The 16001-nt window shown below is 45.6% G+C and overlaps 1 protein-coding gene across 1 annotated transcript in view; it reads left to right on the forward strand.

Moving 5' to 3' along the window:
- GRIN3B (glutamate ionotropic receptor NMDA type subunit 3B) overlaps positions 1–16001 on the forward strand; it is a 60658-nt gene that overhangs the window by 35329 nt on the left and 9328 nt on the right. Inside the window, exons 2-5 of the mRNA XM_032214305.1 lie at positions 3797–4392; positions 5841–6129; positions 9299–10060; positions 13006–13151. Of these exons, the coding sequence (XP_032070196.1) occupies positions 3797–4392; positions 5841–6129; positions 9299–10060; positions 13006–13151 (1793 nt within the window). The remainder of the gene's footprint in view (positions 1–3796; positions 4393–5840; positions 6130–9298; positions 10061–13005; positions 13152–16001) is intronic.

The raw sequence follows: 16001 nt of genomic DNA on the forward strand, positions 1-16001 counted from the left end.
AAGAAAAAGATCTTACCTCTTGCCACGCTGCCAGTGTTGGGATGCTCTGCCTCCCACTGGTCTTCAGGTCTCTGCTGGGCATGCACGCATGTCCATGTCTGCGCGGGCACGTCTGCACATGTGCACATACAGTTTGGGCATGCACAGCCACTCAGTTTGGGCCCTCAGTGATTAAAGGTTCACTGTTACTGAAATATATGAACCATTTGTATGAAGGCGATTCAATGTTGTCAGTTTGATTTTCAGTCCCTTCCTTAGAGATCCCTGGGGTGGATTTTTTTCTCTTCTTTTGCACATTGCCTGTCAGGTGCAGGAAGCAGAGCGACAGATCAGAGCTGCTTCTTTATTGTTGCATGCCTATTTACAGGAATCTCGACCGACTGACTGCATTCTCTTGGGAAAAAGCCAGACAAAGGTTTCAGGTCTGGTCTGCCTCGCTTTCCCTCTGTGCAAGGACTCGTAAGCTTTCTAGTCTCTTCACACCCTGCATTCTAGCTGGAGATTCTACCGCATGGCCAACAACTTCACTGCTATCTGTTTGTTTTTGACTTGGTGGCCCCTCTAAGAGAAGGATGTAAATATAATCCCTATGGGATCCTTTCGGCTGGTTTTGAAAAAAATTCCCTGCGACGGCAAACCAGTTGCCAAGAGCCTAAATAATCATGTGGATGGCCACAACTTTGAAGACCAGCCTTAAATCTCCTCCTTCAGAGCCACCATAATTTCAGATGGTCACTGAACAAATGGTTATTCACTGAGGACAACCGAGACTATTAGTTAAATAGTTAAATAGAGGAGGGAGTCAAACTATTCTCCAAAGCACCTGAAGGTAGAACAAGAAGCAATGAGTGGAAACTAATCAAGGAGAGAAGCAACCGAGAACTGAGGAGAAATTTCCTGACAGTGAGAACAATTAATCAGTGGAACAGCTTGCCTCCAGAAGTTGTGAATGCCCCAACACTGGAAGTCTTTAAGAAGATGTTGGATAGCCATTTGTCTGAAACGGTATAGGGTTTCCTGCCTAGGCAGGGGGTTGGACTAGAAGACCTCCAAGGTCCCTTCCAACTCTGTTATTTCTATTCTATTCTATGTCATTATTTATTAAATTATGATCACGTAGTAAATGACGGGTGTCCATGAATAATCCAGGGCTTCATGGGACAGAGAGTTTGGGGGGCTTTTTTAGAGGGTGATATGGAAATGGGGCTGCATCGTTCTTTTCTTGGGATCACGGCTGATCTCAAAATGAAATCAAATCAGCATCAGACCCGATGTCTAACCGCATAGGAGATCCCCAGAGAATTTCAGGGCTGTAGACCAGGCTAAGAAATCTCTATGCCAGCCTAGAAATAGGCAGCGCAAACTGCTTCAATCTTTTGCCCGAAACTGGACTCAAGGGAGCTTTTAGCTTTATTTGAAATTCCACTTTTAGTTTTATCCTGATGGGAGACCTCTTTGGCAGGGCTGAATTTAAGCTTAGCTGCGGATGACCTCTGCCCTCTGGTGGCAGTTATCACAATTACAGGGTTTCCCCACTTCTGGTTTAAGCCTTCTCCTGCAGCTGGCTGTGGGGTTACGGATGGTACAGGGGGGCCAGCAGTGACCAACCCTCTTGGGACACTGCTGAGCAGAAACGGAGGAGGGCTTGTGATGCTGTTATCATTTGCAAAGTCATGCTTTTATCCACACCTGAATCTCAAAAACTCTTCATAAGGGTCAGGTAGGCTTCCCAGAATAGCAGCTGTCCAAGAATGGAATGGAATGGAATGGAATAGAATAGAATAGAATAGAATAGAATAGTTGGGAGGGACCTTGGAGGTCTTCTAGTCCAACCTCCTGCTTAGGCAGGAAAGCCTATACCATTTCAGACAAATGTTGTCCAATCTCTTCTTTAAAACTTCCAGTGTTGGAGCATTTACAATTTCTGGAGTCAAGCTGTTCCACCGATTAATTGTTCTAAATGTCAGGAAATTTCTCCTTAGTTCTAAGCTGCTTCTCTCCTTGATTAATTTCCACCCATTGCTTCTTGTTCTATCCTCAGGTGTCTTGGAGAATAGATTGACTCCCTCTTCTTTGTGGCAACCCCTGAGATATTGGAAGACTGCTATCATGTCTCCCCTAGTCCTTCTTTCTATTAAAATAGACATACCCAGTTCCTGCAACCATTCTTCATATGTTTTAGTCTCCAGTCCCCTAATCCTCTTTGTTGCTCTTCTCTGCACTCTTTCTAGAGTCTCCACATCTTTTTTATATGCAGAGTGGTGCTTCAAAGTAGCTAAGCAGAGCCCTAAACAGACAAGATTTGCAGTTCAGAAAATTTGGACTATCAGAAGCCTTTTAGTTTTGTTTATAAATAGATTGTCCATCTATTTCTTCATTCGTGTTTTCTCCCTTCCCTTCCGTTCCCTTCCCTCCTGAAGCACACATATACACACAACTCTGCAATTTCATATGTTAAAACAGCTAATATAATCAATTAAAAATGATTACCCTAGAAAAGCTGTAGGAACCTGTGGTAGAAAGTAGAGTACAACCACCATTTCTGTTGCTGTGGAACATTTGTTAAAGAAGCTTTGCCCCATTTTGCAACTTTTCTTGCCACAGTTGTTAAGTGAATCACTGCAGCTGATGTGTTAGTAGCCCGGTTGTTAAGTTAATCTGGATTCCTCCATAGACTTTGCTTGTCAGAGGGTCATAAAAGGGGATCACATAACTCTGGGATGGCCATAAATGTGAACCAGTTGCCAAGCATCTGAATTTTGATCCCATGATCATGGAGATCACTAAAAAGGTCGTAACTGTGAACAAGGGTTCCAAGTCACTTTTTCCCCCCTTTTTAAATACCGTATTTTTCCGAGTATAAGACGCACCTGTTTCTCTCAAAAAAGAGGCTGAAAATCTGGGTGTGTATGAATACAGCATTTTTTGCCTCCCAAAACTTCACCCCTTCACCAAAATGGCTGTGCATAGCCTTTAGGAGGCTTATATAGTGCTCCTGGGAGCTGGGAAGGTCAGAAATGAGCAAAAACAGCCTGTTTTTTGTCCCCCAGCCCCCAGCAGCACTGTATAAGCTTCCTAAAGCCAACCCATGGCCTTTTTTTTGACAAAATGTGCACATTTTTGCAAAAAAAGGGCCGTTTATGCCTCCCCCCAGGAGCACTCCAAGCCTCCTAAGGGCTATTCATGCCTTTTTTGGGGGGAAAAGGGGGCCATTTTGGGGGGGAAAGGGGCCATTTTTGGAAAAAAAGGGGCGTTTTTGCAAAAAACGGCCGTTTTGGGGAGGTTTGCAGAGTGCAAAAACGTTGTTTTTTTTTTTTCCTCTTCAAAACCTTGCTGCGTCTTATATTCTGAAAATTACAGTAGTTTTTAACTAAACATTTTAACCTTTAAAAACAGAAGAAGAAAAAAACAAATACGGAAAAAACATGACACACATAACAATATAAAATAGTTTTATAGCCTTCTGTATCGGCTTGCATATTTAGCCTTTATAGTTCTCTATTCTGCATTGTCTTCCTTCCCGGTTTTAACATCTGTAATAGTGTAATCGCAATTGTACTCACAGTTTTAACAATAATAATTTGTTCGTATCACCATTATGCTTACATTATGGTCAATACTTTAAATTTGATAGTAAAAAAAAAAGACTTCGATTTCCTGTTTTGGCTTCTGTTTTAAGTCACTTCATTGCCGTTGTAAAGTTGAACGGTCACTGAGTGAACTGCTGTAAGTCGAGGACTGCCTGCATTCGTTTGCTTTCACTTTCTTATTTCCCCCTCCTGGCTCCTTCTCGCAGAACCCCTTCCATCTCCACATGGACCAATGTGGTGACTTCGAGACTCTATTGGACCTGCTGGCCACCATCTTCCACGCCAACCGCTGGCAAGATGTCACGCTGGTTTTGTGCCAAGCCTGGGATGCCTCCTCCTTCATTGACCTCTGGACCAGCCACGCCCACCTGGAGAAGACGGTGGTGATTGACTTGAGCTTCTTGGACGAGAGAGAAGCGGCCCGCCACCTTCGACGACACTTGGAGGAATACCGCGAATTGCCAGGCCCGGCTTTGCTTTTCGGCTGCAATGCTCCTTTCTCCCAGCTCATCTTCCGGACGGCGAAGGAGTTGGGGGTCACTCAGCAGTTCCACTGGATTTGGGGGCAACCCCAGAACGTGGATGAGCTCCAGACGGAGGGGCTGCCGTTAGGTCTTCTGGCCTTCGGGGAGGTGGACAGGCCCTCTCTGGAGCACTTCATCCAGGATGCCATAGAGCTGGTATCCCGGGCCATTTCCAGGGCTGTCTACATCCGGCCTGACCTCGCCCTCATCCAGAGCATGGTGAATTGCAATGACAAACACGTCGTGGACTCTGAATCCTCTGGACTCTACCTTTCCCAGTGAGTAAGCGACTCTTGATTTTTGCATCCATAAGAGTAGCCGGGACGCGGTGGCTCAGTGGCTAAGACACTGAGCTTGTCGATCAGAAACATCGGGAGTTTGGCGGTTTGAATCCCTAGCGCCACGTAACGGAATGAGCTTCCGCTACTCGTCCCAGCTTCTGTCAACCTAGCAGTTTGAAAACATGTAAAAAATGCAAGTAGAAAAATAGGAACCACCTTTGGTGGGAAGGTAACAACACTCTGTGCGCCTTCGGTGTTTAGTCATGCCGGCCACGTGACCATGGAGATGTCTTCAGGCAGCGCTGGCTGTTCGGCTTTGAAGCGGAGATGAGCACCACCTCCTAGAGTCTGGAACGACTAGCACATATGTGCAAGGGGAACCTTTATGTTTACCTTAAGAGTAACCAATCTCTTCTCCCAAAATGCACATGTGTTTCTGTAGAATTACGACCCAAAATTGGCTTTGTTAAGCAGGGCAGTGGTTACATGGATTACCCCGTGTTACAACCTTATTAAGCGAATCAGTTGTTAAGTGAATCATGCTGTCATTAACCAAATCTGGCTTCACATTAGTAGCGAATATCAATAGGATGAGGGTGAAGATTCATTCTCCGAGCTTCTAGAGGCAAGTGGTTCCACTGATCAATTGTTCTAGCTATCTGAAAATTTCTCCTTAGTTCTAGGTTGCTTCTCTCCTTGATTAGTTTCCACCCATTGCTTCTTGTTCTACCCTCAGGTGCCTTGGAGAATAGCTTGACTCCCTCTTCTTTGTGGCAGCCCCTGAGATATTGGAAGGCTGCTATCATGTCTCCCCTAGTCCTTCTTTTCATTAAATTAGACATACCCAGTTCCTGCAACTGTTCTTCATATGTTTTAATCTCCAGTCCCCTAATCATCTTTGTTGCTCTTCTCTGCACTCTTTCTAGAGTCTCTGCATCTTTTTTACGTGTAATCAAGGGGAGAACAATTATAGAAACAAGGAGAAACTTCCTGACAATTAGAACAATTAATCAGTGGAATTAGACATTCAAAAATTCTGGGTGCTTCAACACTGGAGGTTTTTAAGAAAATATTGGATAACCACTTGTCTGAAATGCTATAGCTATAGCAATAGCACTTAGACTTATATACCGCTTCACAGTGCTTGGCAGCCCTCCCTAAGTGGTTTACAGAGTCAGCCTATTTCCCACAACAATCTGGGTCCTCATTTTACCCACCTCGGAAGGATGGAAGGCTGAGTCAACCTTGAGCCTAGTGAGAGTTGAACTGCCAAATTGCAATCAGCTCGCAGTCAGCAGAAATAGCCTGCAGTACTGCATTCCAACCACTGCGCCACAGAGGCTCGTAGAGTTTCCTGCTTGAGCAGAGGGTTGGGCTAGAAGACCTCCAAGGTCCCTGTTAACCCTGTTGTTCTGATTCCTGCTTTCTTCTCTCCCTTATTGCAGGTTTTTAGCCAACACCTCTTTCCGCGGACACACGGGCGAGGTCTTTGTGCAGAACACGTCTCACATCCACACTGAACGTCACTACAAAATCTGGAGCCTGCTGAGGGATTCGGTGGGCCAGCCCACGTGGGTGACGGTGGGCAGCTGGAAGGGGGGTGAAATGGAAGCGGAGGAGGGCAGCTGGCCACAGCACCTGCAGCGCAAGAACCAGGCCGAGGGCGGGGGCTTCTCACGCATGAAGCTGCGGGTGGTGACCTTGGTGGAGCACCCATTTGTCTTCATCCGGGAGGTGCGTAGGTAGACCGGGAGATGTGGGAGGGGGGCAGCTGCTGAGCAGAGCTGATTGTCTCGCAGACATTTCTCTTTTACAAAAAATATAAGAGTGTGCAATGCCACGAGAGCCGTGGTGGCGCAGTGGTTAGAGTTCAGTATTTCAGGCTACTTCTGCTGACTGCCGGCTGACTGCAATGTGGCAGTTCGAACCTCACCAGGCTCAAGGTTGACTCAGCCTTCCATCCTTCCCAGGTGGGTCAAATGAGGACCCAGATTGTTGGGGGAAATAGGCTGACTCTGTAAACGGCTTAGAGAGGGCTGTAAAGCACTGTGAAGAGGTATATACCGTATTTTTCAGAGTATAAGATGTGCCAAGATTTTGAAGAGGTACATTTTTTTAAAAAAAAGTTTTTTGCACTCTGCAGACCTCCCAAATCCTTTGCACACCTCATTTTTTGTGAAAAACGGGGCATGAAGAGAGTTTGAGAGGCCTGCAAAGTGCTCCTAGGGGCTGGGGTGGTGGTGGTTAAAAACGAACAAAAAACGGCCTGTTTTTTGCTCCTTTTTGCCCTCCTCAGCGTGCCCCAGGAGCACTTTGCAGGCCTCCCAAAGCCTCCCCACGTCCATTTTTGTGAAGGGGCAGGGTTTTGGGAGGCCAAAAATGTTGGATCGGTTCCATCACAAAACCGTGCCCGACTAAACCGCGCCCGACTAAACCGCGTCGCTGACGTCATCAACAGGGCGACAACAGCGCGGAGAAAGAAGCACGCTGTAAACCCTAGACCTAAAATTAACCCCTAAACCTAAACCTAACCCCCCTAAACCTAATCCTAAACCTAACCCTTAACCTAACCCTAAACCTAACCCTAAACCTAACCCTTAACCTAACCCTAAACCTAACCCTAAACCTAACCCTTACCTTAAGTTGAATCGGCTTGCTTTCAAAGCGCTATTTAAAGCGCCCTTCTTTCTCCGCGTTCACTGTTGTCGCCCTGTTGATGACGTCAGCGACACGGTTTAATCGGGTGCGGTTTAGTCGAGCGCGGTTTTGACGGGTCACGGTTGTATTCAGTGTATAAGATGCACCCAGATTTTCACCCTCTTTTTTTTTGTCTTATATTCTGAAAAATGCGGTAAGTCTAAGTGCTATTGCTAACATGGTTTGGTTAAATTGGCATTCTCCAGATGTGCAGATTATAGGTAGTCCCTGATTTACAGCCATTCATTTAGTGACAATTTAGTGACAACAGCACTATGACTTATGACCATTTTTGATACTTACCACCGTTGCCGCATCCCCATGGTCACATGGTCAAAATCCAGGTGCTTGGCAATTGGTTCATATTTATGACCGTTGCAGTGTCCCAGGTTCATGTGATCCCCTTTTGTGACCTCCTGACAAGTCAATGAGGAAGCCCAATTCGCTTAACGACCGTGTTACTAACTTAACAGCAGCAGTGATGCATTTAACAGCTGCGGCAAGAAAGGTCGCAAAATGAGGCAGAACTCACTTAATAACTGTCTGGCTTAGCCACAGAAATTCTGGACTCAGTCGTGATCGTAAGTGGAGGTCTACCTGTATAAGGTCCATCATCCACACACAGAAGATCATGTTGGCTGGGAACAATGGATATTGTAGTCCTGCACATCCAGAGAGATCAGGACGGGAAACACATATGTGTGACCTCTTTCTGCAATCTGCTGCAAATTGTGATGTGCCCCCAAAACATGGTGAAATGGGCATAGCTATGTTACCGTGCACACCGCAGCCTTTCAGATGTGATCCCAACATTGCACAGAAGTGCATGTAGGTAGTCCTCACTTACTAACCACTCGTTTTGCAATCGTTCATTTGCCTCATCTATTTTTAGGGAGCGAGGACTAAAAAAAAGATCTTGACAGACCAAACACTGGTCAACATCTAACAAAATGAAATTCAATGTAGAGAAAAGTAAAGTCTTACACTTGGGTAAGAAAAATCAAAAGTACACATATAGACTGGGTGAAACCAGGCTTAATAGCAGTGACTGTGAGGGAGATCTTGGAATTTTAGTGGACAACTACCTATTCTAAATATGAGCCAGCAGTCTGCAGCGGCAGCCAAAAAAGCCAACGCAATCCTAAATTGCATTAACAGAGGGATGCAGTCAAGATCAAAGGAGGTACTAATACCACTCTATAAAGCCATAGTAAGACCAGACCTAGAGTACTGCATCCAGTTTTGGTCACCACGCCATAAAAAGATGTGGAGAGACTAGAAAGAGTGCAGAGGAGAGCAACCAGGATGATTAGGGGATTGGAGACTAAAACATATGAAGAACGGTTGCAGGAACCTCATGGCTAGTCTAATGAAGAAAAGGGCCACGGCCAGTGGTGGGATTCAGCCGGTTCGCACCTATTCGGGAGAACCGGTTGTTAACTTTCTAAGCAGTTGGGAGAACTGGTTGTTGGAAGAAATCTTATTTTGTTCTTTTCCACTTTACAGGGCTAATCCTGTAAGGAAGGCAGGAAGGAAACATTCTGGTGTTGTTTCTAGCTTAAACTTTATTGCCCTGCTTACAGAAACCGTCTCTCCGGTTAACCCTTATTACATTGTAACAGCTGAGGTGAAGCACCCATTGACATGAGTGACATAGAGTTGGCCACACCCACCCAGTCACATGACCACCGAGCCCCACCTACCCAGATGGTCATTAGGGCAGAGAACCGGTTGTTAAATTATTTTAATCCCACCACTGACCAGGGGAGACATGACAGCAGTCTTTCAATATTTAAAGGGCTGCCACAGAGAGAAGGTCAAGCTATTTTCCAAAGCACGTGAAGGCCAGACTAGGAATAATGGATGGAAACTAATCAAGGAGACATTCAACGTAGAAATAAGGAGCAACTTTCTGACAGTAAGAACAATCAACCCAGGAACAGCCTTTGGAAGTTGTGGGAGCTTCATCACTGGAAGCTTTCAAGAAGAGACTAGACTGCCATTTGTCAGAAATGGTGCAGGATCTCCTGCTTGGGTGGGGGGGGGGGGTTGGACTAGATGACCTACAAGGTCCCTTCCAATTCAACAATCTGTCAAGATTTGGAGGGTGTCAGGTTGGAGAAGTCTGATCTCCATGTTTCTCCTGACCAGCCTCTTTGATTTCCTACTTGATATTCAAAAGGTTATTAACTGATGCTCTTTCCAGGTAGACGAAGAGGGCAACTGTCCAGCGGGGCAACTCTGCCTGGATCCTCACACCAACGACTCCTCCGTGCTCAACGCCCTCTTCGAGGAGCTGGATTCGGAGAACGGCTCCGTGCCCATGGAGTACCGGAAATGCTGCTACGGCTACTGCATTGACCTCTTGGAGAAGCTGGCCGAAGACTTGCCCTTTGACTTCGACCTCTACATTGTGGGGGACGGAAAGTACGGGGCTTGGAAGAACGGCCGCTGGACGGGGCTGGTAGGAGACCTCCTGAGTGGCACGGCCCACATGGCCGTGACGTCCTTCAGCATCAATTCGGCCCGGAGTCAAGTGATCGACTTCACCAGCCCTTTCTTTTCCACCAGCTTGGGCATCCTGGTGAGGATCCGGGACACAGCGTCGCCCATCGGGGCCTTCATGTGGCCGCTGCACTGGACCATGTGGGTGGGCATCTTCGTGGCTCTCCACATGACGGCCCTCTTCCTCACCTTGTACGAGTGGAAGAGCCCCTACGGCATGACACCCCACGGCCGCAACCGTATGAAGATCTTCTCCTACTCCTCAGCCCTGAACCTCTGCTACGCCATCCTGTTTGGCCGCACCGTCTCCAGCAAGACACCCAAGTGCTGGACGGGCCGTTTCCTCATGAACCTCTGGGCCATCTTCTGCCTCTTGGTCCTCTCCAGCTACACAGCCAACTTGGCCGCAGTGATGGTGGGCGAAAAAACTTTTGAGGAACTCTCTGGGATTCATGATCCCAAGGTTGAACAAATACTTCTCTTTCTATGCCCTCCTTGCCCTTCTTTCACAGTGTCCTCCTCAGCCTCCCTGTCTTACTCAACTTCTTCTCCATCTTCTTCTTCCTTCCCTCCAAATTTCTTCTCTGTCTCTGCTTTCCCTGTGTCCCATAGTTGAGCTTGGCTTCCCCTCCATCCACCTTCCAGCCTTGTGGACCATTCCAAATAAGAACAATTGTGTTGCATGTAACCAAAGTGTCAACCCTGAAGCTGAAGCCATTTTGGAGCTTCAGTCGTGCCCCACTGGAGCTGGGGAATGTGGAGCGGGGGAGTAGAGATAGCTGGGGTTGTGTAGTCAAAATAAAATACCATATTTTTCAGAGTATAAGATGCTCCAAAGTATAAGATGCACCTAGCTTTTGAGGAGCCTCCTTGCAGCAAAGAGCAAACAGACTGTTTCAGCTTCAGCACAGCCTGATTAGCACAAGCAGCTGATTGTTGGTTAGATCAGCCTCCCGATGATCAGCTGTTTCAGGGATTGCAATAGCCTATTGCTGCCTCCGCATGCCCCATTTTCAGCCTCTACATGCCCCCATTTTCCATTCCGGGTAGTAGGAATTGGAATAGGTGGGAAATGGGGTGCGCGGAGGCAGCAATGGCAATCCCTGCAGCCTGAAACAGCTGATGGTCGGGAGGCCGATCCACCCAACAATCAGCTGCTTGTGCTAATCAAGCTGTTCGCTGTTTGCTGCAAGGAGGCAAATTGCTGGGAGGCAGAAGCCAAAGGGTCAGGGCCGGTGGGTGGGGCTACACTGAGTGTATAAGACGCACACAAATTTTCACCCTCTTTTAGGGAGGGGGAGTGTGTCTTATACTCCAAAAAATACAGTACTTTCTCTTGGGGACCAAGGACGGTCTCACACCTCGCTGGAGGAAGGTGGACTGATGTCACCAGACGAGCAGACACTGCCTTGATTGGGCCATGTGACTGATTGTTTGGAATTGTGGGGGGGGGGGGGACTTGAACTTTTAATTAGGTGAAAACCGAGGGGCCCTTCACAGTTGGTTTTCACCAGATATGTGCCAATACTGCTATTCTTTGAGGAATCTACCCTACCTGCCTCAGAGTTTTTGCTTATTTATTTATTTATTTATTTATTTATTTATTAGACTTATATACCGCTTCATAGGGCTTTCAGCGGTTTACAAATTTTTTAGCAAATTGAGTCAGCAACTTGCCCCCACAGTCCGAGTCCTCATTTCACCCACCCTTGGAAGGATGGAAGGCTGAGTCGATCTTGAGCCGGTGAGATTTGAACCGTTGAACTGCAGATCACAGTCAGCTAAAGTGGCCTGCAGTACTGCACCCTAACCACTGCGCCACCTCGGCTCAGTATAATAGAGTGACACACTCTCTGACACAGAGTTTGTTGACTCCGGTTTCCTCCCCTTGATGTTTCTAGATAATCAAACCTTCCGAGATGCCTTCAAATCCTCTCCCTTGTTACTTACCCCAAGAGCAGATTCTCAGTGGTAGGCTGCAGATAATCCTCGACTTAACAACAGTTTTATTTAGTGACCATTTGAAGTTACAACGGCACTGAAAAAAGTGACTTATGACCGTTTTCGCACTTAACAGCCACTGCAGCATCCCCGCGGCCGTAAAATTCAGATGCTTGGCAACTGACTCATATTTATGACATTCGCAAATGTCCCAAGGTCATACGATCACTTTTTGTGACCTCCTGACAACAAGGTCGATGGGAAAGCCAGATTCACTTAACATCTGTGGGTGACTGATTTAACAACTGCTGTGGTTCATTTAACAACTGTAGCAAGAAAAGTTATAAAATGGGCCAAAACTCACTTCATTGACTCATTTAGCAACAGAATTTTTTGGCTCAATTGTGGTTGTAAGTCAAGGCTACCTTCATATATAGAAATGGAAGCCCCACTCATATTTCCACTCATGTCTCCATTCATCTTCCTCTTCCTCCGTGAATTTATCTAGTCTTTTTTTTATATAAAAAAAAAACCTTTGACATTTCTGGTTATCACCTCGAGATGGTGAAATCTTGCATGACTATTTGCTTGGGGGAAGCAATTTCAAACAGATTAACTTAGTAACCTAAAGAGATCAGGATGGAAAAAAGAAACTTCCTTTTTTCCCTTTTTCTCACACAGAGTATTATTTAAAAACCCCTTAAAATATTACCTTTTAATTGATTTCCAAAGCACCGGAGGGCGGTACAAGAAATAACGGATGGAAATGTATTAAGGAACCAATCCAGAACTAAGGAGAACTTTCCTGACAGTTAGAACAATTAACGGCTGGACTAGAAGATCTCCAAAGTCCCAATTCTGTTATTCTGTATTTCCCCCTAAATTAAAGTTTTAATCTTCAGTCCTGGAGTTGCTTTCATCACTTGGAATGCCAGAATAGCAATAGCAATAGCAGTAGACTTATATACCGCTTCATAGGGCTTTCAGCCCTCTCTAAGCGGTTTACAGAGAGTCAGCATATCGCCCCCACAGTCTGGGTCCTCATTTCACCCACCTCGGAAGGATGGAAGGCTGAGTCAACCCTGAGCCGGTGAGATTTGAACCGCTGAACTGCTGATCTAGCAGTAGCCTGCAGTGCTGCATTTAACCACTGCGCCACCTTGGCAAGACAATCCTGCAGGCCCTTTTCCCCCCACCTGTTCTCAAATCATCCATGACGTTTATCATCCTTCTGTTGCTGACGTGTTCTCATTGGAAAACATCCTATGAAATCACATCCTTTTCTCTTTTTGTTTTATCCACCCTCCATTTCTTTCCCTTCTTTTACCCCACACACCCTGATTTCTATTGCAAATATTTAAAAGAATGTTCACATTAAAAGAATCCCCCCCTCCCATGCCCTAAATTAAATAAAAAACTCCCCAAACTAGGAGCAGACGGTCTGATCCCAATTTTGTTCTCTTGCAGCTTCATCATCCATCCCAGGGTTTTCGCTTTGGAACCGTCTGGGAGAGCAGCGCAGAGGAATATATCAAGAAGAGTTTCCCAGACATGCACGAATACATGAGGCGGCACAGCGTCCCCACCACCCCGGCAGGAATCACAATGCTCAAGTAAGGGAAACGGAGGACAATCCTGTATTTGTACTTATTAGTTTGTCAAACATGTACAAGATAGCAGGTATAAATAGGAACATGGACATGAACGAAAGGAATGGATGCAAATAAAAGGGGACAGTAGGACAGGGACGATAGGCATGTTGGTGCGCTTATGCTTGCGCCCTTTACAGACCGCTTAGGAATGGGGTGAGGTCAGAGGTGAGTTCCTACTCACTTATTCGGTAGAACCGGTTCGTCAAATCTACCGAACCGGTTAGAAGAGGTTCCACCAGTGGACCCGGAAAGCAGGCCACACCTACAGAAGAGCTTCCAAAGTTTTTTGAAACCCAACACTGGTCCTTGGATATGATTATTCTACACTATCATGCTCATATTTATAAAACTCAGTGCCTCTGTGAAAGGTAAGGATGACTGCTGCGTTTGTGGTGCAATCAGAACATTGCGTGTGTTGAAGTTGTTTTAACGCAAACCAAAGATGCCTTTTAAAAAACAAGTTTACATCCTATTCTTATGCATGCCAGTGCTGTGTGTGAGGTAATTTAAGGTGGTTCTGACAAGTGTCGTCGGCATCTTCATATCAGGTCACATGGGCGGCAAGCCACTCCCATCCGGTCACATGGGTGGCAAGCCACTCCCACCAAGGAGGCCACACCCACAGAGTAGGTTCGAACAATTTTTGAAACCCACCACTGGGTGAGGTTGAAGCTGTGAGGGGTTGTGGATGTAACAACGGAGTCAGGTAGAGCATTCCAGGCATTGACCACTCTGTTGATGAAGCCATATTTTCTGCAATCGAGTTTGGAGTTTACCTTGAGTTTGTTTCGATTGTTTGCCCGTGTATTGTTGAGGCTGAAGCTGAAGTAGTCTTTGACAGGTAAGACGTTGTAGCAGACAATTTTGTGTACTGTACTTAGATCATACCACAGGCGGCGTAGTTCCAGGTTGTCCAAGCCCAAAATTTAGAGCCTGGTGGCATGGGGAATTCTATTGTGAGCAGAGGAGTGGAGTACTCTTCTCGTGAAATACCTGCTCAATCGTATTAATGTCCGATATACAGTGTGGATTTCAGGCAGACGAAGTGTATTCGAGAATTGGTCTGGCAAAGGTTTTGTATGCCCTAATTAACAATCAAATGTTACCAGAGAAGCTTTACAAAATTAGGTTAACAACTCTTAATGCCTTTTTGGCATCTCTTCCAGTTGTAGCTCCTGCCTTTTGGGGCCACCCGTCTAATCCTAAAAGGTTTCTGCAGGAGACCACTTGAAACATCTGGAGATGTTTCTCCTTAAGGACATGGTCAATTGTTTGGCTGAGAGGAGGCCAAGTTCATCCCTCTCTCCAGTCATCTGTGATGTGCTAACAGGTAGAACCTCAAGAGGTAGGACTGGGACTGAGTTCTAGCCTCCCTTCAGCTATGGAAGACCCCTGGAAGACTTAGGGCCAATCCCTCTCTCTCATCCCAGCAGCCATTTTGGTCCAGTGGTGAAGGTCCTGGACCAAGAACAAGGATATCCAGGTTCTAGTCCCATCTCAGACTTTGGGCCAGGCCGTCTCTCAGCTCGAAGCCAGGTGGCCCAGTGGAGAAGATGCTGGAGAACCCACCTTCAAGAGCCTCCACAGCTAAAGGAATTGCTTGAAGGACTTAGGCCTACCCTTTTCTTTCAGCCCAGCCCACCTCAGCTCACCAAGTTGTTCTTGCAGGGGGAAATGAGAGAAGGAGGAGCCATGTATGCCCTCTGAATAATAGAAGGTGGGCTATAAATCATATCCCTCAAAGAAAGAGGCAAGTCTAGCATTCTATCTCTATTATACTTTCCACCTTGACATCCCACTGCTGAACATGGGGAATGATGGGTTACCATCTTTCTTGCCCACCCACACAACTGTCCACCTCTTACCAACTTGAATGACACAGGAAGAAAGATTTTGTGCAAGTTACACATGAGACAGATTACATAAGGACCTTACCAATCAATCATTATAATGTATTAAAACCCCATATTGGTTTTTTTTAATGTATTTATTTTTATTTTTTAAACTAACAAACAAAAAAAAAACTTTCCTCAATTTCGTCAAGCATGTCGTTTGGGTACAAACTTTTGTGCCTCAGTTTTTACAATTAAAAATAAGATCACTGGTTATCCATCAAACATAACTAAATGCATCATTATCATTGAGCATTATGAGTTCAAGTTACCGCTAATATTAATCATCCATAGAGTATACAATACTTACAGTGTAGCATATTCAACTCCAGAAATAGTTTCCCATGGCTAATCCAAGTAGTTATTAAACATTTCTATATATATATATAACTGCTTCCATCATCTGTCAATCGGCTCGTCACAAGAGTCCATCACGACAGAAACCCAATATTTTTACTGTTGCCTTTGTTATATTTGTGTTGTATTTGTGCTGATAAATAAATAAAGGGAGACTAGTATAGATCTATTTCAAGCTATTTAGCTCTCATCAGCTAGCCATACCCTTACTGGGATTCGAACCTGTGTTGTATTGCATCTTAGGCAAACATCTTAGCCATTATGCCACAGGTCTCCTCCTTATCAGCTGAAGCCAGGGAAGAAGGTATATATATAGTGTCACAACCCCTGGTAAGCCCCAATTATGGGAGGAAGCTAACTGCTTCCATCATCTGTCAATCGGCTCGTCACAAGAGTCCATCACGACAGAAACCCAATATATGTATGTATGTATGTATGTATGTATGTATGTATGTATGTATGTATGTTGTATTTGTGCTGATAAATAAATAAAGGGAAACTAGTATTCAAGCTATTTAGCTCTCATCAGCTAGCCATACCCTTACTGGCATTAGAACCTGTG

This window comes from Thamnophis elegans, chromosome 1 (assembly GCF_009769535.1).
Source record: "Thamnophis elegans isolate rThaEle1 chromosome 1, rThaEle1.pri, whole genome shotgun sequence".
NCBI lineage: Eukaryota > Metazoa > Chordata > Lepidosauria > Squamata > Colubridae > Thamnophis > Thamnophis elegans.